Source organism: Anguilla rostrata, chromosome 2 (genome assembly GCF_018555375.3).
Source record: "Anguilla rostrata isolate EN2019 chromosome 2, ASM1855537v3, whole genome shotgun sequence".
Lineage (NCBI taxonomy): Eukaryota > Metazoa > Chordata > Actinopteri > Anguilliformes > Anguillidae > Anguilla > Anguilla rostrata.
In genome coordinates this window covers 28,697,501-28,724,754 of record NC_057934.1, presented here as the reverse complement: position 1 = coordinate 28,724,754, position 27,254 = coordinate 28,697,501, and the positions used below count along the sequence as shown (strand labels likewise).

The 27,254-nt window shown below is 42.1% G+C and overlaps 1 protein-coding gene and 1 pseudogene across 1 annotated transcript in view; both read left to right on the top strand.

The window, feature by feature from the left end:
• Positions 1-8,935, top strand: part of LOC135242664 (E3 ubiquitin-protein ligase BRE1B-like) — a 37,487-nt pseudogene extending 28,552 nt beyond the window's left edge.
• The window catches only part of rnf40 (ring finger protein 40), a 48,032-nt gene continuing 29,661 nt past the window's right edge, over positions 8,884-27,254 (top strand). The window contains exons 1-11 of the mRNA XM_064324455.1: positions 8,884-9,046; positions 12,709-12,860; positions 13,320-13,487; positions 13,747-13,927; positions 17,159-17,359; positions 18,826-18,947; positions 19,807-19,953; positions 22,436-22,510; positions 23,633-23,752; positions 24,717-24,896; positions 25,146-25,281. Coding sequence (XP_064180525.1) covers positions 12,714-12,860; positions 13,320-13,487; positions 13,747-13,927; positions 17,159-17,359; positions 18,826-18,947; positions 19,807-19,953; positions 22,436-22,510; positions 23,633-23,752; positions 24,717-24,896; positions 25,146-25,281 — 1,477 coding nt within the window. The 5' untranslated portion in view covers positions 8,884-9,046; positions 12,709-12,713. The remainder of the gene's footprint in view (positions 9,047-12,708; positions 12,861-13,319; positions 13,488-13,746; positions 13,928-17,158; positions 17,360-18,825; positions 18,948-19,806; positions 19,954-22,435; positions 22,511-23,632; positions 23,753-24,716; positions 24,897-25,145; positions 25,282-27,254) is intronic.

Sequence of the window (27,254 nt, the reverse complement as noted above, 5' to 3'; positions counted from 1 at the left end):
TACAAATTTATTCCCATGTGGTCTTGCTAACTGGCTGGTTATCAACCCATTTAAATGGCATTACACTAGACTAATTATAATGTTACATTGGCATAAAATTTATTTTTACATTCTGGATATTTGTGACGGTTTAGTGATGGACCATGTGACAGTGTTTACAGTGGAGTTGTTGGCAACACCAATGGATGGAGGATGTGTGCCCAGATAGGCCAGGTATATGCTCAGATTCCAGTTCAGCGTTGATGTCTCTGCAAACTCTCTGAGTTCAGCAGGGTAGGGTATGGGTAAAGTTTAGCTAAAGCTCATGTAGGCATTGAGGGGAATGAGGGGGCTGGACTAACTAAATGGGAAATAGTGAGGGAGGTGCTGGATCTGGAGGTCCCATTGGGTAGGGAGGAAGCAAAATGCATAATTAAAGCTGCAGTAAAGACGAGGTGGCAGGAAGAGTGGGGGAAAGAGAGCAGGGGTTGACACCTTTATGCAATACAAAGAAAGGTGGGGAAGGGGAGGTTGTCTGAAAGCGATAGGAAGGAGGAACCCAAGATATCCAGGATGAGGTTGGTGCATACGGGACTGAATGGGAAATTGAAATGTATGGATAAACATCTGACAGGGCTGTTTGATTACTGCCAGGAGTGGGAGTCAGTGTCCCATGTTTTGGAGGAGTGTGGTAAATATGTGAGGGAGAGGGAGAGGCTATGTAATGTCCTGCAGGAACATAGCATTCAGGGTTTAAAACTGGGAGGACTGTTGAAGATGCCATCAGGAAATGTTAGGAGGGTTTAGGATTAGTTATTTATGTTATAGTGTAGTTGCATTTCTGTTAAGATTACTGATTGCTAGTTTAGTAGAGTTTGGGTGTATTTATTCTATTTATCTTTTCTTAGTGTTGAGTGTTGGTTTTTTTTGGGGATCATTTATTATTATTATTATTATTATTATTATTATTATTATAATAAAATTTTTAGGGAGGGGAAGTAGTCACAGCTGTCCTTGGTCACACTCCAGCCCACTAGGTGGTGGGAATGGACGAACATTAGTTTTAAAACTGCCAAAATCTGCAAAGAAGAAGAAGAAGAGGTTCTTCTATGACGACATAGTATATCCGAAAAGGCAATACACTTTTTACTCACATACTAAATGCGCTGAATGATAGTATATTTATCAGCCCATCTAGGGACAAGCATCGGAAATTAGCATATGCTATAAATGGTATGATACATTGCATTGGATATTGTTTGACAATAATCTATGTTGAAATGTATCTGTCCCTATCAAATAAACATTAAATAAATAAATTAAATATGTGCTATGCGATTTTGGATGCTGCAATCGCCTCTCTTCTTCATTTTAGCTGCACCTTGTTTCTTGTGTTTATGCTTTTTGGTTAGCTGAAGGCGTGCTAGCCTAGTTAATTATGCATGTCTATGGTGCTGTGTTAACTGAGCCGGAAATGATAACATGAGGTGCTTAGCATCCATACCACTCAATCAATGAACTGTATGAGAACCAGCAGCACCACCAACATCACAGCTAGAGTAAAGGAGGTTGTCGGGTAAAAAGTGTGCCATGGTGGAATGATAGCTGTAAGGAAGCAATAAAAACAAGGCATAGGGCTTTTAGACAAATTAAAGTTCATCATTTATTTTGGACATTAGTCCAGTACTAAAACGCTCAAGCAGTAGTTAGGAAAACTATAAGAACAGCAAAGTGCACATACTGGTGGACATTTTGTAACAGTATCGGGAGAGAGACTCGGCTGTCTGATGTATGGGGCATGATTAGAAAATGGGGGGCATAAGGAGAAATTATGAGCTACCTGTACTGAGTGGTGTGGACAAAACTGCAGTCGGTAACAGGGAAAAGGCTGAACTGCTGCAGAAACATTCAGGAAATAGTTCTGAAAATCTTACCTTGGAAGCCAGACAGTGCAGAAGAAAAATCATGGAAGGAAATCCAGGAATATTTGAGAAAAGGGCACCATCAGGAAATTCATTTGTGTCATTGTTTAAATTATAGGAGTTAAAAAGAGCCATCAGTAATGCACGTATGACTTCACCTGGGAAAGATGGGGTTTGCTATAGCATGATAGAGTACATGAATGACAAAACACTTGCAGTAGTTTTGAAGCTTTTTAATACAGTCTGGGCCAACTTCCATCAGTATGGAAACAGGCAGTAATTGTGCCAATCTTCAAACCTGGTAAAGACCCATCAGACCCTGCTAGTTATAGACCTATTGCTTTAACATCCCACTTAGGTAAAATTATGAAACAAATGATAACTGAAAGACTAAGATACTTCCTTGAAAGCAGAGATTTATTTTCCCAATATCAGAGTGGAATCTGTAAGGGGCAAAGCACTATAGATTCTGTTTTGTGTTTAGAATCAGATATTAAGAAATGTCAGACCAACAGAGAAGTAGTGGTAGCAGTCTTTTTTGATGTGGAAAAAGCATACAATATGCTTTGGAAAGACGGACTCCTTATTAAACTAAAATCATTAAACATTGGTGGCAAAATATACAGTATAATTGTGTATTGGACTTCTTTGAAAGGAAAATACAAGTAAGGGCGGGTGAAGACTATTCAAATGTGTATATAGTGGAGAATGGAACACCACAGGGCAGTGTGTGCAGTCCACTATTATTCAATATAATGATTAATGATATCTTCTCTCACATAAAACAAGATATAGGAAAATCTCTGTATGCTAATGATAGGGCTCTCTGGATAAGAGGACAAATGTCCCTTATCTGTTAAGAAAGGTAGAGAAATGGGCACACAATTGGGTATTTAGATCAAAACACAACTGCTATGTTTTTCGAGATGCCACAGACCTATCTCCTTAAAAATGCATAGGCAACATTAGAGTAAGGGAAAGTGGTAAGATTCCTTGGAGTGTGGTTTGATGAGAAGCTCACCTGGAATGAACATATAAATAAAATCTGAAATAAATGTAAGAAAGTTATTAATATACTGCAGTGCTTATCAGAACAGGAACGGGAGCAAATAGAACATCTCTGACAAATATATACTGGGCACTCTGTAGATTGGTTTTAGACTACGATGTATAGTGTATGTCAGCAGCAGAAATTAACCTCAAGAAATTAGATGCTTTACAAGCTCAAGTGCTTAGAATATGTATTGGTTCATTTAAAACATCCACAGTATCTGCAATGCAGGTTGAAATGGGAGAAATGCCTCGATGAATCAGGAGAAGCAAATTAATGCTTGCATATTGGAAGAATCTGTAGGGGCAAAGACATTAGAACCGCAGTAAGGCTGTTTTAACAGAATACTAGGAACACAAGTCCAAGTTCAGAAGTTTTTGATGGGTAGGGGATGCTAAAGCGGGAATGATAGGATTGCACTATCTAGCCCTACAGTCCTCAATTCCTCCCTGGTTATTCCCAATGCCAAGCGTAGACTTCATAAAACTGAAAGGAAAATACAGTTTTCTACCTATTTGTGATATAGTTCAAGGACACATTGAACAACACTTTGCAGATATGTTAATTGTATCCACAGATGGATCTAAGTATCCTATTTCTGGTCATGCAGGCGCTGCTGTGTTTATTTCCAAATTGAATTTAGTCATATAGAAGAGGGTGTCAGAACATCTGGCTGTATATATGGCAGCGCTATTGGGAATAACCCTAGCTCTGCAGACAGGATATTTTGCTCAACATCTGCCATGTATATATATATATATATGGACAGCTCGGAGAGATGGACACTGGGGCAGGGAGGGTTAGCACCCCAAACTGCAGGTCCTGAGAAGGACAACCCAAAACAAGCAACGAAAACCCTTACAGAAAAATACCCCCAAGGTTGCCTGAGAGGGGGGGGGGGAGGATGAGCACCCCAACCGGACAGACACTCAGGCAACGACCCAAGCTAATGGAGTATCGACTATGAGTGCAGTATGTATATGTGGTAAGGTCTGCAAAAACCCACATGGCCTGAAGATCCAGCAGGCTAAGATGAGATGCTTGAGGGGAGAGCAAGTGGTGCAACGCACAGGAGCAATACTTGGTGAGATTCAGGAGGAACCAGGCCCGGAGTCACCCCACAGTGCTCGGAACCTCCAAGTGCCATGGGCTCCACCCCCAAGCCCAGAGTCAGAACATCGTCAGGTCAAGTGGACTGCAGCCAACAAGGAGAGAGAGTAGCTCCACAGAGACCTGGATCACACCAGACAACTCTGCCACTCCTGCTGCCCTCTCATCCTCCTACTCCTTCTCCCACACCCCCCGGCGATCTGGCCGTGGTGGGGGTACTGGTCTACTGATCTCCCCCACCTGGAAATTCTCTGTTCTCCCCCTCCCTGACCTGTCCATATCCACTTTTGAATTCCATCCTGTCTCTATCACCTACCCTGCTAACCTTTATATTATTGTTATTTATCGCCCCCCGGGGCCCCTGGGAAGCTTCCTGGATGAGCTAGACACCCTGCTCAGCTCCTTCCCTGAGGATGGGACCCCGCTGATCCTCCTTGGAGATTTTAACATCCACCTAGAAGCCTCCCAGTCTGCTGCCTTCCTACCACTACTTCACTCCTTTGACCTCTCCCTACAACACTCTCCTCCAACCCACAAGGCAGGCAACCTCCTAGACCTGATCTTCCTGAGGACCTGCTCCAGCTCCAATCTTACGGTTACCCCCTGCATACGTCTGACCATCATTTCATCTCCTTCTCCTCCCCCTCTCTCCACACCCTCCCTCTCCCCCTCCCATCCCCACTGTCACTGTCCGCCGTAACCTCCGCTCCCTGTCACCCTCTTCTCTTGCTCCCAGAGTGACTGCTTCCCTCCCCCCTCTTCAATCATTTTCCAAGCTCCCCACTAACTCTGCATCCTCCACCCTGACGTCATCTCTCTCCTCAGCACTCGACTCCCTATGCCCCTTCGTCCCTAGGCCAGCACGTTCATCCCCTCCCAGTCCATGGATGTCTGACATCCTACGCACCTCCAGGGCCACCCTCCGCGCTGCTGAGAGGAAGTGGGCCAAATCCAGGGACCCATCTGACCTCTCAGCCTATCAATCTCTCCTGACAGAGTTCTCTTCTTCTGTCACTGCCGCTAAGGCAAAATTCTACCAAACCAAAATTCATAACTCCATTTCTAACCCTCGTCAACTTTTCTCTATTTTCTCTTCTCTCCTCAGCGTGCCACCTCCTCCACCCCAGTCTTCCTTCACTGCAGATGACTTTGCAGCATTCTTTGACGAAAAGATTGCAGACATCCGCAGCTCCTTTGCCCCCTCTGCGTCCTCCGCCCCCTCCGCGTCCTCCGCCCCCTCCGCGTCCTCCGCCCCCTGTTTCTCCACATTTTCTCTCCTCTCAGACACTGAAGTCTCCCAGCTTCTGCTCACCCACCGCCCTACCACCTGCGCCCTCGACCCTATCCCCTCATCTCTCCTTCAAGCAATCACACCAGACATCCTCCCTTTTGTCGCCTCCCTCGTGAACTCATCCCTATCTTCTGGATGTTTCCCCTCATCCTTCAAGAAGGCCCACATCACCCCGCTGCTGAAGAAACCCACACTAGATCCTTCAGTCATTCAGAACTACCGCCCGGTATCTCTCCTCCCTTTCCTATCCAAAACACTGGAACGTGCTGCATCTAACCAGCTCTCTGCTTTCTTCTCTGAGAACAACCTGCTTGATCCCCACCAGTCTGGCTTCAGGCCTGGCCACTCGACTGAAACTGCAATCCTCTCGGTCAGTGAGTCACTCCATGCCGCACGAGCAGCCTCCCTCTCCTCTGTCCTGATTCTTCTAGACCTCTCCGCTGCATTTGACACGGTGGACCACTCTACCCTCCTGTCCTCCCTGGCAGCAACAGGGATCCGCGGCACAGTCCTTGACTGGATTGAGTCCTACCTCTCTGACCGCTCCTTCCAGGTTGCCTGGGCGGGTAAGGTATCACCACCCCGTCCCCTCACCACCGGAGTTCCCCAGGGCTCAGTCCTTGGTCCCCTTCTCTTCTCCATGTACACCAGATCCCTTGGCCCTGTAATATCTGCCCATGGCTTGTCCTATCACTCCTATGCCGACGACACGCAACTCTTTCTCTCCTTCTCCCCATCGGACACACAGGTCCCTGCCCGCATCTCCGCTTGCCTGAGGGACATACAGAGCTGGATGGACAATCACCACCTGAAGCTCAACCCAGGAAAGACGGAGCTAATCTTTATTCCTGCTCTATCCTCTCCCCTCCTCGACTTTTCCATTTCTTAGGGGACATCGTAGTGACATCATCACCCTGCGCCAAGAATCTCGGAGTGATGATGGACAACAGGCTGTCCCTCTCCAACAACATTGCAGCAGTAACCCGGGCATGCAGACTATACAACATCCGCAGAATCCGCCCATTTCTCACCACCTACTCAACCCAGCTCCTGGTCCAAGCAATGGTTCTATCCCGCCTGGACTACTGCAACTCTCTTCTGGCTGGACTACCAGCATCTGCCACCAGACCCTGCAGCTCATTCAGAATGCTGCGGCTCGTCTGGTCTTCAACCTCCCCAGACACTCCCACGTAACTCCCCTGCTCACTACCCTCCACTGGCTGCCTGTTATAGCTCGCATCAAATTCAAAACATTGGTCCTAGCATACCAGGCAGTCAAGGGATCAGCCCCAGCATACCGTCACAAGATATTCAAACCCTACATGCCAGCCAGATCCCTCCGTTCTGCTACCTCAGGAGCCTAGCACCTCTCCCTCTTCGCACCTGCACTTCCAGAACACGTCTCCTGTCTGTTCTGGCCCCAATGGTGGAATGACCTCCTGTGGAGGTCAGAACAGCTGAGACTGTGAACAATTTCAAACGACGACTGAAGACCCACCTCTTCAGGCTGCACCTCTCTCCATCCCTCCCTTCCCCCCTGTAAATGACTAAACTTAGGGTTGTAACTAGGCAGCTGTTTCATAGGTTACTTAGTTGATGCGCCTGTCTTAACGACTACTTGTATTTTTTATGTATTTTTATTTTTCCATAGATTGCGTTGTTGCCGTTCTCGTTGTTAGTGTTAATCAGTTTAACCATCAGGGTCCAAGTTGAACTATGCGGTTGTTCCCTGTACTTGGACCGGTACTTCTCTCTAGGGGTTTCGTCATACTTGTTCCTGGTTATGGTTATACACTTTGTTGTACGTCGCTCTGGATAAGAGCATCTGCCAAATGCCTGTAATGTAATGTAATGTAATGATGAGGATGTAGATGAGATCCTTGAAGCTACCGCTAAGGGTGATGCAGACTGATGGCTCAAGTCTATGGCATCAATCATCATCTGCATTGCAGCCGAAAGGTTTGGTACTAAGGAGCAACGTGGGCCAACCCTGGTGGGCCAAACTGATGGGAGATGAGGATCAGCCAGCTTAGGCAGGAACTGAGATCTAAGGCGGCCGTACAAGGAGGCGGGGTAAGAAGACAGGGTTGCATTAGCAGAGCTCCGCAACATCATCAGGAGGAAGCTTATCATTCTTCACAGAGCAGAGTGGCACAGAAGACGGGGCAGAGAGAGGGCGTAACATGGTTAATAATGATTACACTTGCCATTGTACCAGAGGTGTATATGTGTATTTTGGTCTAGTGTTCTATCACTTTAAAATACTTGTGTAGTTGCCTTTAAGGGAATGACGCACGTTACGTTCTTCCCAGTTTAACTTGCCCATGCAAGCGGTGGGTCACGTTATAACATTGTGCCAATTATTTTAAGAGATTGTTCATATTTGTTCACAATTTTATCGCTATATCAATGCATATGTACCTAGAAGAGTTTACACATGGACAAAGACTTTTGTGCATTTGTAGATTTGTATATTCACTATATCTGTTCTACGAACTGCGACGAACGGCATGTAGGCTATGTTGCTAGCTAAGTTAGCCACTTACCAGGCCGCGTGTGTGTGTGTGGTAACGTGAGTGTTTCTATATTTCTAGTATCATCATTGCTGAAGATACATGTTTGAGAACAGTCCAGTGATCGCACTGTTTGTCTATTATCAGGTACATATTTATACTGTAATGGATATTGTTGGTTATATACTGCCCAGTTTAACTTGCCCATGCAAGTGTACCATCATTGCTGAAGATACATGTTTGAGAACAGCCCAGTGACAGCACTGTTTGTCTATTATCAGAATAAACCAACTCAACTGGGAATCCTGGTTTGTGGTGCTTTTACACAACACAACGCAAGATCACACCAGTTACACGTGCAGCCTTCATCGTGAACCCTTTTGGCTTCACCAGGCAATTGCTTGGGCAAAAGCAAAGCAGCCACCTCACATGCTCTAAAGAGGAGGTTGACCAGCACCTCAACAGCTTCTACAGTGACAGGGCTTGGGAGCAAGACCTGGGGAACTACAGAGCCTTGATAATACCACCAGACCCCACCTATGAGTGCAACATCAAGTAGCCTACCCTGAAGGAAGTTCAGGCAGTCCTCAGAGCTGCCAGAACAAGCTCTGCCCCTGGCCCAAGTGGAGTGCCATACAAGGTCTACAAGAGGTGTCCCTTACACTGGCTATGGAGGATCCTCACAGTGATCTGAAGGAAAGGGAAGTTAGCCCAGCAGTGGAGATTTGCAGAGGGTGTCTGGATTCCAAAGGAGGAGAACTCAAGTAACATTGAGCAGTTCAGAACTATCTCACTCCTCAGCGTTGAAAGCAAAATATTCTTCAGTATCGTTGTCCGACGCCTGACAGAGTACCTCCTGAAAAACTCTTTCATCAACATCTCAGTGCAGAAAGGGGGAGTCCCAAAGGTGCCAGGACGCATTGAGCACTACTACTGCTACAAATCTACTGCTCCACACTCCAGTCCAGTTGGTGGCGGTAATGCACCGAAATCTGGTTTTACCACCATTAAACCTCAGAAGAAGGAGAAGACGAGGAAGAAGAAGACGAACACAGCTGCCAACCCATAGACATATATATATATGTCTATGTGCCAACCGCTAACCAAGCCACGGTAGCCACCATTTCTCCCGGCAGCAGGGGTCCTTCTGTATGACACGAACGAAAGTCTGTTGGTTCAGGTAAAGATTTGTGTTATTTTTGTGTAATTTCTTTAATTTTTATCCACGCTTTTACTGAACGCTAAAGCTAATCCATAAGGTAATAATGCCCAGCTTGCTCAAAAGCGGTAACGTTACCGATTAGCTACATTACCGTAGTCTAATGCCTTGCTGGTGTGTTGTGAGCCAGATTAGCTATCTAATGAGACTTGCGAACCTCCCAATTTCGGTGTCGACCTAATAATGCCGAATAATGGACGCGAGCCGCTTTACCCACGAACTAGCTTTTGTGTTTCTAAGTTAAACGGTTTGCTAACTAGCTAGCCAAGTACACCGATTGCTACAGCTAGATACATAGTCTATAGACCTCAGTTCGCTTGTCAGCTTGTGAGTTAGCTAGCAAATTTTAGTCTACCCCTGATGTTAGCTTGCTAGCTGGTGCCCATCTTACAGTTTTTATATTTGAATTTATCACTAAGTTTAGCCAGCTGTCCAGACGTGTTTGGTAGTATGGCAGGTTACTTAGCCGGCGTTTGCGCTTTATCTTGCTGACATGTTAATATCCCATTTAGCTTGCTAACGATGCCAAGTTCGCTTACTAAGCTGCATATTGTTGTTAGACTATCTGAACGTCGTCATAAAATATCTCCAGACCGTGAAAAATGGCTGATTTGTTAACATTTTGGACAGATGTGGCGGCGAAGTAAATATATCTCTGTTTCCGTCGTAGCACTGTCGACACAAGCAATATCGGTACTGCTTGCCTAAAATTTCTCCTTAACGAGAAGACTGCCTGACCCGAAAGCGTAGATTGTGTTATCACGGCGACACAAATAACGAGAAATACCATAAATGGGGGGAAAAAACGGTACATGATGCAATGCATTTAGCTCAACCTACTATACATAAAAACTCTAGTCAGTCACCCGATCTGTGTAGCCCATAATGCCATCATAGTGCAGAGTGCTTAAAACCGTAAAACCACCCCTTACTAAAAAAATAAAATAAAAACTGTGGGTTACACGTGAACTTTAAGTATAGGCCAGCTAGTCTGACATTAACGTTGGTACTAAACTGGCTCACGTTTTAGTTAATAAAACTCAAAGGTAACATAAACATCCAGTGAGCACTAGTGACTTCCTACTAGTTAAGTATTTTAATATCATTTCTGCAGCCTACTTGGTGTATTAAAAGTTGTGAAGAAGTGTAAGTATAAGCCTATGTATATTTTCTTGAAGTGTATAATTGTTCAAAAGTGAACCAAGTACACATTATTATTTTAAGAAAGTATGCTATATTAGTGTGCTTACAAAACTTTATAGTTGAAACTTTATTGTCAGGATCTCTTAGGTCTAAAACTAGTTTAAAATAGTAGGCCTTTCATGTGATATCATGAAAGACATCCCTGCACCACTCCATCATAGAATTCAGGGGAGGATCTGTAGTTAAATAACGACTGAAGTGAGCCTCAGCCATGTTTTTGATTAATGAAACTGACTGCACAGGCAAAGATATTATTGTTGAGAAACCATTGAAAATGAATGATAATAGGACAGCACCATATTCCTGAATCCCCCTCCTTGGTCAGTGAGTATTCTTTTAGGAACCCCAATCCTATAGAAAAAATCAACAATGCATTGTGCTGCTGTACATCCTCAGCTTGCTTAGGCTTTAGTGCAGTGGTGTCAAACTCGTTGCCATGGAGGGCCGTGTGTATGCAGGTTTTCATTCCAACCAATTAATGCTGCCTTAATTGAGTCCAATTACTCATTCAGCCATATGCGTTTAACTGCATTGAAGCACAGAATATAAGAAAATTTTTATTTAGACAATGCGGGTCACCATAGACGTCGGGTCACCATTGTGCACAAACCTGCATCCCTAATTCAGCAAATAATTTAACTAATTATATAATCAAGATCTGAGGCTGGAATGAAAACCTGCATACACACGGCCCTCCATGGCAACGAGTTTGACACCACTGCTTTAGTGGATATGCCTCTGACCACTTTGCTTAGGCTCACTTCAGTTTTCTTAGATAATAACTACGGATACTCCCCTGATTTCTATGGAGTGGCACTCGGATGTCTTTCATGATATCTTCTGATAAGCCTACTACCTGAATACACAGTTTTAAGGGAATTTTGACAAGATGGACCCTACAAATTATAAGCACACCAATGTATTAAACTTTCCCAAAATAAGAAAGTGTACTTGGTTCACTTTTGAAACTGTTATGCACTACAGGAAAATAGCTTATGCTTGAACTTCTTTACAACTTTTAGCACATCATATATACTGAAGTACTCCAGAAAATGATACTATAATATTGAACTACTAGTAAGCCACTATTTCTGACTGGATGTTTAAGTGACTTGAGTTTTACTAAAGTGAGCCAGTTTAGTCCCAAAGTTGTCAAAGTCAGACTATTGAGTCTATATTTGAAGTTTACGTGTAGCTTTCTTTTCTTTTTTTCTAAGGGGGTGCAGCACTGTATTGTTTTAAACGCGTCATGGTATGATGCCATTAAAAACAGATTGAGCATGAGTGGCTCATTTATTTTTTATGGAGAGTAGAATTGATCTAAATGTAGCTACAGCATATAGCATTTTCGTTCAACAGTGGTATTTGTTGATATAATTGTGCCGTCGTGTTAACACATTTCTAAGCCTGCGGGTCAGGCCCTCTTCACGGTAAGGAGAAATTTTAGGACAACGGAACAGCGAGTGCTATCACATTTATTTGTTTGGTTAACTTATGTTCTGGTCCATTGTGTTTTACAGTCATTTCCATGAGCGGGTTCATGACAGGTTTATTTTCCAAATGGTTACATTGCAAGTTTGAACTCAAATTGATGGACAAATATCCCTCATTTTTTCTGTCAGTGCCTTACTTGCTTTTAAAGACAATTAAAGTATTGCATTTAAAACAATACTTTAAATAGCTGTAGTCATTATACACAAAGAAACAAATGAAACAAATATGATATTGAACTGTTTTATTCAGTTTTATTCTTTTTATTTTTCGTGAACGCTGCAAAATCCTTACACTGTTACAGGAGGATTTGGTGTTTGTCGTTTAGAGACTGTTGCATTTTGGAGACCAGTTCTCTCTCAGCTGTAGTACAAGTCCCCAAACAATATTACTTACCATTAATCCCTTATGGCCCAATGGCCATGAAATTAGATGCTGGTAAAATTCTAATGAAGCATGCCATATACCATTGGGAAGTTTGTACTGTCCTCTACACGATAAGTTATCAATCAAATCAGAATGAACTGAAAGGAGTTACATTGGTGTAAATGGCATAGGTAAATACCTATCGCCGCCTTCTATTTGTGTGTTTTTTCTCAAACAGATTGTTAAAGACAATAAATGAATCGTGATAGGGACATCTTTGTGTAAATCCAATGGTAAGATTGTATAGTTATTCCATATTTAGTTGCAGATATTGATAATAGTGAAATGGATAATTCCACATAATTTCCTCATTTCACTATTTAGTGAGCAGTTCTCACTGCTGTATGGTTATACCTTCAAGCTATTGTTGGCTTTATCTTGCTGCTATGACAGAGTATACATTTTTGATTTTGAAAAAACATTTTTATGAACTTTTTTCTCTATATCAAAATCATTTTGATAACAGGTACTGTTCACTGATTATTTGTGTCCTTTCTTTTCAGAGGGAATGATGTCTGGAACAGGGGGAGGGAAGCGTGCAGCAGGGCTTGGGGGGGACAGTCCTCCTGGACCTCCTGAAAAGAAAGGGAAAAAAGAGGAGAAAACCACTACCACACTCATCGAACCAATTAGGATTGGCGGAGTGTCCTCAACGGTGAGTTGCTTGTTCCATGGCAGCTTGTACAAAAATGTATGTCTGTTTTATACAGTCTTATCAGCCATAATCCTACTGGTACTGAGTGTATACCTCAAGATTTGCACCTTAACCTACTGCAAGCTGTGTGGCATAGAGGTATGTGTAAACCAAACAAAAGAAACGAAATATGGCATCTTCCAAGGTAGTGCCCCCACCCCCTTTACCAGCTCAGAGGAAGATTTCCATGTACAGGATGCACCAACACTGGTGCCTGCTTGTACTTTTTTCCATCATGGACTTCTATATCACCACTTGGCTCAACTTGGCAAACATCCCTCCAGTGTAGTCTACGTCTTGTCTATTCTCTTGTTTAATTCCACTTCCACTGGTTATAGATTTCAGTGGCTCCTGACTGTCCCCTGGTACGATGCAGCTTGAGTGCTGTAATGAATTCTTATTCTGTTGTTGTGTCCACAGGAAGAGATGGACATGAAAGTTCTGCAGTTTAAGAATAAAAAACTATGTGAGCGTCTGGAGCAGAGGCAGGCCATGGAAGATGAGCTTCGTGAGAGAATTGAGAAGCTGGAAAAGCGGCAGGCCACAGATGATACAACACTTCTTATTGTCAATCGCTACTGGAGCCAGGTGCCATACTCAGGGCTGTTTGCTGATTAGTGGATTTGATTTCTTGATAGTTTGAGTCAATCTGAATTCATTAATTTATAAATAATTTTTTTTGTATGTTGCAGATTTGTAGGGTTAGTTAAATAATTTTGTATGCTTAGGTTTTTAATTTTGATAACGTTTTTTTGAAGCCAGCTGTTACACGTACAAAAAAGTGTCTGTAGTACAGAACCGTCAGACACACCATGTATACTGTATATTTTGTTTCTCTTTTTTGCAGTTGGATGAAAATGTTCAGATCTTACTCCACCAATTTGACCCTGTGGAAACTCTGCCTGCTGATCCTACCCCTGGCCCTGAGGAAAATGACAGTGGACAACTCCACCCTGAGCCACCAGAGGAAGAGAAGGCCTGTAATGCTGAGAGAGCAGGGGGTGACTTGCAGCAGGATGGCACTTCTGGTGAGTTGCGCTCTTCTCTCTCCTTAATGACTGGTCATTTTATTGTAATGTGAGTGTTGCCTGAGTGGTAACAGTAATATTGAGTAAACGCACCATCATAATAACCAGGGTGTTGGCTTTGTGGGAATCTTTGCTTGGGAAATTGGCACATAGCCATAACATGCACTGATTTTCACATGCATTTGGACCTTACCAAAAACATGGTTGCAATCTTGTGGGTAATTTAACCAGGAAATTCTAGTACCAAAGGTATTTAAACTGGAAATGCATGCCCAAGGCCACGTTTCCACCACAGATCTTGATTCCCTGCATCAAGTTTTTTATTCCAATTTTTTGACAGCCTGTTTACATCTACTTTTAAAAGTGACCCATATCCGATACCTGTATTAACATTGTTTACACTTGCAGGGTTTCCCCCAGAAAAGTTGTTAGGCCTGGTGGCAAGTATCTTTCGGCGGGGGCCAGCGGCCCTGTGGCAGCATTAAGGTAGAGCCCTATAGTTTCTGTGATAACAGAATCATGGACGGAATCGTGGAATTGAGAATTTGAAAAAGCTATATCACAGATTCCATAGGGCCCTACATTAAGTCAGTGTTAAAAGCTGACTGGAGATTTGAAAATATGACTACGTAATGTGAATGTTGTTATAAATAAATCATTTATTCAACACACATTTTTAAAAAATCAACAACTATTTACAGCATAGCATATTTACAGCTTACAAAGAATCTGACAACAATGTACAGTCTTGGAATGCTCTGTTTTCAAAAACAACAAAAAAAAAATTAAATTAAATTAAATTAAAATAAAATAAATAATATCACTCTACAAAAAACTTGAAAAAAGTCCTGATTGGCTACTGATACTTACAGCTTTGGAATGCTGGGCACATTTAAATAGGAATGGGAATCGAGAACCGGTTCCAAGCTGTCCTATTCATTGAAATCGTATGCCTCCGAGTTTGTCGATATCGCTCATCGAAGCCAGCATGTTTTTACGACAGCTGCCCATTGCAAAACAATGACGTAACGCCTCGGGGGAGGCACGCACACAGGCAGCCTCTCTCAGGTGTTTGTTTTGGACAGCAGCTGTCATAACAAATTTGATCCGGGAAGCCAGCCTTGATACATTCTGTTGCGATAAAGATTCTAAGACAACTCGGCAATTTCTCTGGATTAACGGGTTATTTTCTAGCCTGAAATGCGATCGTATTACTAAATGGCTACACGTCATGTAACGTGTAAGTAGTTGGCTACCTCCCTGGATATGAAGTAAATGTTTTACCAATAAATAATAATAATAAATGCAATTTTATCCATGGAAATAGCTATACAAAAAAGGCAAAATAAATGGTTACAATTGCCATCGTAGATGTCAGAAGAAAATGTCACTGACAAAAAAAAAAGAAAAAGTTTGCTCTCTTTGCAGTGGTTTGGGCTGGAAACGAGCTGTAAGAGCGGTGTATGCACAACACTGCCTACTTATTGGCTACTGAATCTTACAACAGTGTACAGCATTGGAATGCTGGGCACATTTCAACAACAACAAAATATCTATATCTGTGTTACTGACTGTTTGGCTGGCTAGCTAAGTTAGCTAAATGACCACATTGTCGTGCACATCAATGTCATCAAGCTAACGTTATTAATAAACAAGTGAAGTCGTTATTTCTATGGCGATCAATAAGTCATGTAATGTTACAATGTATTGAACGTTACATTCATGCTATTAGTAATGTTACCTACACACTGCTTATGTTAATATAAAAGAATGTACTTGCTGACGAGATGAAGTGATAACGTTTGTAACGAGGTTAGTTAGCCTACTAAATAAGAAATGGTGGCTTGCTAGGTAACGTTAGCTTGTGATAGCTGGAAGCGTCAAGTGTTGAACGTCATTCTACGCACAATGAGGGTAAAGAACACTGATCTCAGACCATAGACATACGTCTATGTCTCAGGCCTGCTGTTTTCCTATAGTGCGTTCACGTTTTAACCAACAGATGTCGCTGGGGAGCTTTCCAACCGAGCCGCCCCACTGTAACTGTAGTTTAAAAAACACATTAAAAATACATTTTAAAAAAATAAATAAAATTCCCCGATGCTTAGGCCTGGCGGGGGTCAACTTAGGCCCGGCGGGCCACCGGGCTTGCAGTACACTGGTGGAAACCCTGACTTGAACAACCCACGTGTACTCAAGGGTTTGGTTACTGATACAGAAGTAAAAAAACATGGGAGCACATCCGTATTGCCACCTGCAGTGGATGCAAATTTGGCAAAAGTAATAATTCAAGCTATTGCTTTCCGAAGCATCTTTAGAGCTCTGTAGCAGTCATTCCCAGAATTTTGTCCTCTATCGACTTTTTTCGGCCCATGTAACCTTGGTATTTGTCCACTGACCTGAGCCTTCGTCTGCCATTAAACGTTTTATTTTTTTTTACATTTAATGTTACCGATGGGGAGTGGTTGTGTGTGTTTCACGTCATTCAAATGCGAAAGTATAAGAGTATCACATTTTGAATGGCATGCAAATTGTGATGACATGGAAATTCCAATCTGCGTGTTCAGATGAGTCGCATGGACAGATGTCAGTTCTCTGTCAGATTGATTTCTACATATGAATGCAGCCCAAAACAGATATGTTTATACATTCACAGTACATACGCTACATGGCCAAAAGTACGTGGACACCCGAACCTCACACTCGTATGTGCTTGGTTAACATTTTATTCCAAAACCATGGGCATTAATGTGGAGTTGCTCCCCCCCTTGCTGCTGTTCACAGGGGCAGCTCTAGCAGAGCAGAAAGTTGACAAACTGATTTTTTGGAAAGGTGGCATCCTATGACAGTGCTGGGTTGAAAGTCACAGTCCTTCAGTATGACTTATTTTACTGCCAATGTTTGTCAATGGTGATTGCGTGGCTTAATTTTATGCACCCACTAATTAGAAGCGGTGTCCACATATTTTTGGCCATGTAGTGTATCTGTGCCACAAGAGCAAAAAAATTGTACACTTTTACCAGGTATTGTAAACTTAGGTGAAGTAGTATTTTTGTGTTACTAATAATTAACAAGTGGATCTCATGATTCTAGACTGGTTCCTTAAGTTTTCTCACACACACGCACAACGCACACACACGCACGTACATTGGCTCTTATAATTTACATCAGTAACTGTAGTTCTGTTGTTTGCTCAGATATTCTAACCTACAACCTTTCCATCCTCCCCAGGCCTGATGGCTCCCCCTGCTCCACTGAGTGACAGTGCAAAGTCCTTCCTCTGTACGCTGGGCAGTAGCAGTGAGGAGGAGCTTAGTCTGCAACTGCAGGACAAAATGCAGTTTAGCAAGGTGGCTGTGGCCCGTGTCAGCTGCGTCTTCGACCAGTTGCACCATAAAATTGAGGACCTCTGTGCCCGCATTCAGACTACTGGTAACTACTAAATTCTACATATTGAACATGCACTGCACTTACCATTATTGGGCCCTGGAGCAGCACTTTCTGTTACACCACGGATGACTAAACTTGTACACTGCGTTAAAAAGGCGACGCTGCACATTGCACTGATTCTATTGGTAACTACTGAATCTGCAGTTGAGGCCAAAATTTTACATACACCCAGGCTAAAGATATTCAAACTCAATTTTTCACAACTCTGCACATTTCATGTTACCAAACGTTTCTTTTGGAAAGTCAATTAGGGCATCTTATTTGTTCACATCTGAGGTCATTTAAGACTTAAAATCAAAGGGCAATTTCAATATACATCTTGTCTTAATGATTGATATACAGAAACACTATATAAATGAGGGCTGTATTGAGAGCAAGCCACAGAAGGTTTGTATTAATAGCTGTCAATGACAACTACATTACATTACATTACAGGCATTTAGCAGACGCTCTTATCCAGAGCGACTTACACAACTTTTACATAGCATTTTACATCCATTTATACAGCTGGATATATACTGAAGCAATTTCGGTTAAGTACCTTGCTCAAGGGTACAACGGCAGTGTCCTACCCGGGAATCGAACCTGCGACCTTTCGGTTACAAGCCCAGTTCCTTACCCACTGTGCTACACTGCCGCTTGAATTGAAACTACATTGAAATAATTGTAACAAATATTAAGTACAATACTGATATGTGTGACATTAACATTGCTGCAAACCAGGGCTGCCCAACCCTGTTCCTGGAGATCTACATTGTACAGGATGGTTTTCACTCCAGCCCTATCAAAGTGCACCTCATTCAACAGCTAGAGATCACGTTGAGTTTCTAATTAGTAGAATCAGTTGTGCCAATTTAGGGTTGAAATGAAAGCCTGTGAACTGTCTACTCACTGGGAGTGATTCATAAACTCATTCACATGCGCCCAATTTTAGGATGATTTGTTATTTATGAACTGATCATGTGTAGAAAGGATTTGTCAACATTTATTTGTGTTTATGGACATGTAGGAATGTTTTTTGGATTCAATCGTGCACTTGCATTTAGGATGAATATAAGTGAGGCCCCAGGTTAATTCATTATTCACCAAAAAATGTTTTACCTGAGAACTGGAAAACGTCGTGCACTTGCATTTAGGATGAATATAAGTGAGGCCCCAGGTTAATTCATTATTCACCAAAAAATGTTTTACCTGAGAACTGGAAAACGTTGTGCACTTGCATTTAGGATGAATATAAGGGAGGCCCCAGGTTAATTCATTATTCACCAAAAAATGTTTTACCTGAGAACTGGAAAATGTCAACCTTTTGTCAGAAAGGTACCGTGGGCAGAAAAATTAGCCAGGCTCACGCTTGGGCTCAGGGTCACTTTCAGCCAATGGCCCTAGAGTTGGTACAGAATAACCCCAATTTGTGCACTCTATGCAAGTAATTGCAAGTTTTGTCATAGTTTTTCAGGATGACAGTCAAAGCGAGATGCTTTCTCTGAATCGCATGCTCCTGGATGAGAACGTTAGGCTGCAGGACCTGTCTGCATCCCTGCAGGGTCGACATCACAAAATGTCCCTAGAGGTACGTTCATTCGGATACATTGGCTTCAATACTCGTCTCTCCTCTCCCATACCCTACCGAAACCTGCTTGAGAAATGACTGGCTTAATCGTGTTTGTTTTTATTTCACTGATACTTCTGACTCTGTACCCTGTATTTTATTGTGTTCATGACTGAATGTTTTTTTTTTTTTTTTTAATTTAAATGTAGAAGTCTGATTGTTAAGTGCTTACATCACACAACCTGCATGTGGCCTACAGTATGTTTTTACGTTTGTGCAGCTTGCGTGGCATGCATGCCATGTGCACAGTGTAATGCTGGTAAGGTTGACATGGCAACAAACAGGCGCTAACATGAAGCGCAGTGAAGTTGTGACAATGTTGGTTTTGTTGAATGTGTTCTATTTCCCATTTTAAATGGTTATTGCCTTAGGGATGGTTGTTTTGTTTATTGAAATGATTGAAAATTGAAAATTCCTGCTTTTCAGTCATAATATACTGCCGAATACAATAAAACATGCGTTCTCTTTTTTTTAAGGTACATAAAAAATGAATAAATAAAAAAGGGCAGAAAAAAATTAATTTCATTAACCAGCTAATGGCAAATCTGTATTTGATGTGTCACACGGCACACTAACATTACGCCAACACGTCTCTCGTGGGAGTTTTAATGTAAGGTCTGATGTTGGTGATTGGAATTGAAATTTGATACCACTTATGAAGGAGACTGTATTTGATCTAAAAAAAACAAAACAAATAATTGGATACAATGTGCTGTTCTTGTTTGCACTTTGAATGTGGACAAAATTTGGAATCAGGTCACATCAGAGTGGTTGTGTAAATGAAACCTTAGTCTCTTGTTCTCATCTCTCTTCCTGTCAGTATAATGAGCTGGTGGACAAGGTAATGAGTTCAGAGACCAAAGTTTCTGAAATGGAGACGACTGTGGAGGATCTGCAATGGGACATTGAAAAACTTCGTAAGAGGGAGCAGAAGCTCAACAAGCACTTGGCTGAAGCCTTGGAACAGGTGTGCCCTTCTCCTGCTCACTCTATCACTGTAATCTTTGCCAAATCTTCAGGCAGTGTTTTGCCTGTCTGTCCATGTGTTTTACTTTTTGTGAACAGGGTGTGTATCTTGTGTCCCTTTATGCACTGGCATCTGTGAGCCAAGCCATATTCAACTTAAGATCCAAGATGGCGGGCACAGTCCGAATTGCTATTGCTTTGTACTCTGTTGGGCTCTTGCACCCCAGGGCATGCCAGATACTGTCATCAGCATTGCAGTGTTGCAGTGTATTTTGAGTACCTTAACGTACTTAGTTTGATTTGAACATAATGTGCTTGGAGAAGCTGATTTTAATTCTGATTCAGTTTTGTTTTTTTCTTCAAAAAGAATATTTTGTGACTTGAGCATGCAGGGTTGATGGGTATAGGTGCTGAATGATTACCACTATAAATGTATGCCTTGCAATATAGCAATATAGGATTGGTTTAATTAAAAGCATGTCAGTGTAGTCTAATCTTGCAGAATTAATTTTCATAATGGAGTATTGATGTTGGACTGTTAAAAAGCCCAGTTTTAATAACTGAATAGGGGTCTAGTTGTCATTGTCATCTCTTTGTCATAATACCATTTGCTGAGCAGTTATGTTTTAAGAATTTATTTGTTGAGTGCCTGCATTTGTGGTATAAACCGTTCTGTGGTTTACTAGTATGTCCTTGTAGCAAAATTCTGAAGTGACCATTGTTAACATTACTGCAAATCTGAGCTTGATTGCAATTGTGCCGCTGCCACCAGAAATTGAATTGTGCCATTTCTGGATCTGATCTTGCCAGCTTGAATTGGTTTTGAATAAGTACAGAAGCTCCAGAACCAGTCCAGCAGCACAGGACTGGCGAAGCTTGGCTTGATGTGCCAGTGCACTAGCGAAATTCATCTGGGGGAATTCTTGTCTTCTGCAGGCAGATGATTGAAGTGAATAGTCACACACTATGCGGCCAAAAGTATGTGGACACCTGAACAACACCCATATGTGCTTGTTGAACATCTCATTCCAAAACCATGGGCTTTAATATTTAGTTGGTCCCCTCTTTGCTGCTATAACAGCCTCTGCTCTTCTTGGAAGGCTTTCCACTAGACTTTAGAAGGTGGCTCAGGGATTCACTTCAATTCAGCCTCAACAGCATTTGTGAGTTTGGGCACTAATGTTGGGCAATAAGGCCTAGATCACAGTCAGTGTTCCAATTCATCCCAAAGGTGTTTGATGGGGTTGAGGTCAGGGCCCTGTGCAGGCCAGTCAAGTTCTCCCACACCAGACTTGACTTAAACCATTTTTTCTTGGCCCTCACTTTGTGCGTGCGGGCGTTGTCATGCTGAAGCAGGAAAGGGCCTTCCCCAGACCGCTGCCACAAAGTTGTAAGCACACAATTTTCTAGAACGTCATTGTATGCTGTAGTACAATTTCCCTACACTGGAACTAAGAGGCCTTGGCCAAACCATGAAAAACATCCCCAGACCATTATTCCTCCTCCACCATACTTTACAGTTGGTGGCACTATGCATTCGGGCAGGTAGCATAATCCTGGCATTTACCAAACCCAGATTAGCCCGACTGCCAGACAGTGAAGTGTGATTCCTCTCTCCAGAGAATGCATTTCCACTGCTCCAGATTCCAATGACGGTGTGTTTTACACCACAACAGCTGACGTTTGGCGTTGTGCATGCTGATCTTAGGCTTGTGTTGTGGCTTCTCGGCCATGGAAACCTATTTCATGAAGCTTTCGACGAACAGTTCTTGTGCTGCTGAGGCAGTCTGGAACTCTGTAGTGAGTGTTGCAACCAAAGACTATTTTTAGGTGCTACATGCTTCAGCTCTTAGCGGTCCTGCTCTGTGAGTTTGCATGGCTCACTGCTTCATGGCTGAACTGCTACTGTTCCTAGATGTTTCCACTTCGCAGTAACAGCACTTGCATTTAACCAGGGCTGCTCTAGCAGGGCAGAAATTTGACAAACTGAGTGGTTGGAAAGGTGGCATCCTATGACAGTGCCACATTGAAAGTTACTGAGTTCTTCAGTACAACCCATTCTACTTCCAGTGTTTGTCTATGGAGATTGCATGGCAGTATGCTTGAGTTTATGCACCTGTTAGCAATGGGTGTGCCAGAAGTAGCCAAACCCACTAATTAGACGGATTGTCCACATAATTTTGGCCATGTAGCATATATAGCCCTCAACTCAGTATCTGTCTTTCCTCAGAAGCACTTACCATACTTTTGACATTGCTATGATGTTGCGATTAATGTCTGACAGCAGTATTTTAATATTGGACCTGACAGTACTTTGAAGCTCTTTTTTTTTCTTGACTGCCCACAATATTTTTAGGTCTGGAAGTTTTAGTGGTGTGTCAGTTCACATTTGTCTTTGTCTCTGCCAATGTGTCAGTAACTTTCTGGAGAATTTCAGCTGATTTCAGTCACTCATTGGTTTATATTCTCATTTTACCTTTCAGTTGAATTCTGGGTACTACACCTCTGGCAGTTCAGGGGGTTTACCTGGAGGACAAATCACACTCAACATACAGAAGGTGAGAACAGCATTAACTGCCAATCAATGGCAGTTGCCTTTTGATATTGGTGAATTTAAACTGGATAGTCACCTTTTCACATTAATCAGCAGTCCGATAACGATTTCATGAATTTTGCTTTTCGCTATACAGTTACTCATGCTGCAGCCACATTTATGTTAAGAATCAAAGATGAAAAGTACTGAATTCTTTATGTACATTCAATATTCTCTTGGCAACCATGTATTTCCATGTACCCATAATTAACTTGAAATAAACAATTGTTAACATGAAAAGTAAAAAATAAATAGCTTTTCCTAATTTTCTGTTTGGATATTTTGGTGTGTTTTTGGTTCTTCGACTTGAAAGGCCACAAGCCTTACTCCTTCTGAGTATGTCTGTCCACTGTGTGATGCAGAGGTTCCCTCCAGCCCTGAATCACTTTCTTACACCAGGAGGTTTAACAGTCTGAGGACATTAAAACAAATTCGGTCTTGTTGCGTTGGTTAAAATTTTTCTGATTCAGAGCAAGGCCCTCTTTCCAATGACAACTTATTCAGTGTTCAGTTTACAATATAACCTACCACATGCCATTCTTAGACTGAATGGTCACGTGAATAAATACTTACTGATGCTTGCTGAAATCTTCACTTACCGGGTGATGCTAGTGCCAGTTATGGAATATCCTATAGCATCTGTGGCCATAGCTCACTGTGAGCCTGTGCTTGAAACCATATCCACCTTTTCAGTAACTCTGTCAGTATACTGTACTTTGATTGTATAAGCTTGTAGTTTCCCAATGATTGCTTTTTGGGCTACAGAGCCGACATTGCTTTCACGCAGCCTTTGGATGTTTAGTTGCCACCTGCTAGTCTAGCTTACGTACACTTCAACGATAAGATCATATGCTTGAAAAAATACCCCATGATCAATAATTCCTGATTGATAATACCAATTTTGGTAGTCACCAAAGTATGGCTGGGGACAAACATGAGTGAACAAATGCTGTGTATGCAAATTTATTTCCAGAGCACTGATTGTTTAAGGTGTAAATGGAGTAGTTTAAATCCATTAAAGGACAGCGTGTCATAAAACACCAGTCCATTACCCAGTGTTTGTGTACCTGTCTATACTCCTTTTCAGTTTGAGCTCTTGAATGCAGAGCTGGAGCAAAACCAAGAACTGGCCAATAGCCGAATGGCAGAACTGGAGAAGCTTCAGCTGGAGCTTCAGGAGGCTGTGAGGGAAAGTGAGAAGCTGAAGGTAATGCTGTCATTCTACTACTCGAGGGGGTGTTATGGCTTGGGCCTGTATGGCTGCCAGTGGAACGGGCTCACTTGTCTTCATTGATTCTGAAGTCTACAGAAATATTTTATCTGCTCGGATAAAACCAAACGCCTCCAAACTCATTGGACGGCACTTCATCATGCAACAAGACAATGACCCGAAACATACTAGATGCTAGAGCAACGAAGGGGTTTTTGACGGCCAGAAAGTGGAAAATCCTTGACTGGCCGAGTCAATCACCGGATCTGAATCCAATTGAACATGCATTTTAAATGCTGAAGAGGAGACTGAAGAGAAAAAGTCCCCGAAACAAGCAGGAACTGAAGATGGCTGCAGTACAGGCCTGGCAGAGCATCACCAGGGAAGATACCCAGCGTCTGGTGATGTCTATGTGTCGCAGACTTCAAGCAGTCATTGCATGCAATGGATATGCGACTAAATATTAAAAATGATTACTGTATTCTACATTATGTTTACATTATCTACAATATTTTTTGATGCCTGAAAATGGGGGGGACGACTATGTACAAAAGGTTCTATAATTTCTAAACGGTTCATCCGATATGTGTGAAAATACCCTCAAATTAAAGCTGACGGTCTGCACTTCAACCTCATTGTCATTGTAGCCTTTCAAACTCACAGTGCCAGAGTACAGAACCAAAATTAAAAAAAATGTGTCACTGTCCAATGAATTATGGTGCTCACTGTATGTTTTCTTGTGTTATCCATATGTTATGCCATCCCTGTTACATTATCCATCAAGAGGTGTTTCCCTACTGAACTACAGAATTCCTGTGACCACTAAATATGCTGCTGCAGTAATAGAATTCATTTTATTCATGATTCAGTGTGTATTTTCCCCCTCCAGCAAAAGGGTTGCATGTTCATCACATAAATATTGCCCTCACCACCTCAGTCCACTCTGTGTTGTGTCTAACAGATGGACTTAAGAAACATCCCTGAGGAGGTGGTGAAGGAGACTCCGGAGTACAAGTGCCTTCAGTCACAGTTCTCCCTACTGTACAACGAGTCTCTTGGAGTGAAGACCCAGCTGGATGAGGCCCGAGCACTGCTGCTTACAGCAAAAAATGCTCATCTGAGACAGATTGAACACATGGAGGTGGGGAGAGAGCAAAAGGCTTGTTAACACGTGGCTGTAATATTGCTGTGCTGTTGGCACAGCTGGCTGATTCTGTTTCATGTGAATGTTATGGTTTAGCTAGGACATGACACTATGCGGTTCTCATGAGTGGGCATCTTAAACATTGACTCTGTTCAATTTTACTATGGTGTCTTTATAGTTTTTGGTATACTGCCTTGAATGTGTCAATATCTTACTTTTGGCCCTTTCCATTCTGATTATTTCCAGAGTGATGAACTTTCCCTCCAGAAGAAGCTACGCACAGAAGTTATCCAGCTAGAAGACACCCTGGCCCAGGTCCGAAAGGAGTATGAAATGCTAAGGATTGAATTTGAGCAGAACTTGGCTGCCAACGAGCAAGCGGGTATGTCATATTTACACATTTGGACTTGACAGTGACCTAGGGGTGGGCGATATGGCAAAAATATCATATTGCGATTTTTTTCAGGCATGATCACTATCCAAGATATGATCACGATTCTTTTTCATGGTTTTTAAGACTATTTTCAAACTAATATCCCTATTTAAGAAAATATTCTTTTTAGGAAACAAAACCTAAAAGGAAAAGAATAACAGAGACTATTTGGGCCAAAGTACCAGATTTTAATCAAGTGCAATTCTGCAAAGTATTAAGTTTGTACCGCTAGCTTCTAGCTGCGTGGCTGTGCCTGAGCCACTCACGTGAGATCCCCTGATTGTTTGGCTTTCCGTCTGCTCTTTGGGGTGCTTTCTCTTGAGGTGATTTAAAAGGTTCATCGTGTTGCCATCCGATGTGCGAACATTTTCTTTACAAATAACGTTGTTTTGCGCCGTGTTGGTTTTGGAAAACCCAAACCAGTTCCATATCGTATACGTCAAATATTTTTAGGGACCAACTCCTCTGTGGTGTCAGCCATGCCACTATGTTGTCAAATAAAAAAAGGGGAGTAAAATAAATCCAAGGCGCTACGTACTGTTTGCTATTATTGGTTTATTGGTGTGTCTGTTAGTGGAGGCGCAACAGGGACTAGCGAATAGTGTGATTTTAGGTTTGGCTGAGAAAACAACTTTGGATGCCATGTATGAGCGTTGTCAATGCAACTGATCAAACGTGCAGTTTCAATACTCCCGATCTTTCGATACTCTCTCTGGTAAGGCAGATCGTGGAGAAATTTTCATCGTTCACAATCTAATATCGTCATATCGCCCACCCCTACAGTGACCACATTTACTGTACATGCACTCCGGCCAATGATCCTTGTTCTTGTTAGGGTCATATTCCGATTTATGCCATTTACATGCGTCATTATAGGAATAACCAAATCTTATTCTTTTATACATATTTAGCTGAATATTCTGTTCATGGCCGTGCTAAAGGAATAGCGTCCAAGTAATTCTTCCATACACAATAATTAATAATAAATTCACTGGGTGTGAACCGCTGGTATTATTTTGTCTCTATGCCTTCAAATTTTAAAGATGCTGTGTCCTGTTGAACCACAGAACAAATTAGAAACAGGTGGAAAACACTGAAAGCAATGTTTTTTTTAAAGTCAGACTGTCAACGTTGTTTTAACTCACGCAATTATTTGACAAGTGAAACTTTTTAAAACAAAAAATTGCATTTTAATCTAATTTTATTACTTTGTCTTAATCACGAATTAATGCATTACAGTTGACAGCCTTGTCAAAAACATATTTCTTTCTGGGTCTTCTACCTGTGCTGGTTCGACTGAACACATCATCTTTTATTTTGTTACATTACATTACAGTACAGGCATTTAGCAGACGCTCTTATCCAGAGCGTCGTACCCAAATTTTGCATAGCATTTACATTGCATCCATTTATACAGCTGGATATATACTGAAGCAAAGCAGGTTAAGTACCTTACTGTGACCTACCCGGGAATCCAACTTGTGACCTTTAGGTTGATGCCATCCATGCACATGTTTATTTCTTTTAATACAGAAATGAAGACGTGTCTCCTTGTTAGTCCAGAAGTGACGGCTTTGTGCTTGCCGCAACATTTTTACATGGCACCTTTGGAAACCGTACATGCACAAGCCGTGTTTGAGTTGTAAACAAATAACGTGTTTACATGCTTTTCATTTGCATTTTATTACAGGTGTACGCAACCTGTATTATTTCCGATTTTGCATATTCAGAATAAAGGGTTAATTGGATTTTGCTTTTCAGAACAAGGTTGTTGGAATAATCATGTGCATGTAAACGTGGTCATTGTTCCTGTGTGAATGAGAGGTTTTCTTTCCTTTTTCTTGATTTTTTTTGTGGCTTGTCTGGTTGTTGTGTAAGGAATAAACCATGACGGGCTGTCCCGTTATTGGAAAATAATGTAC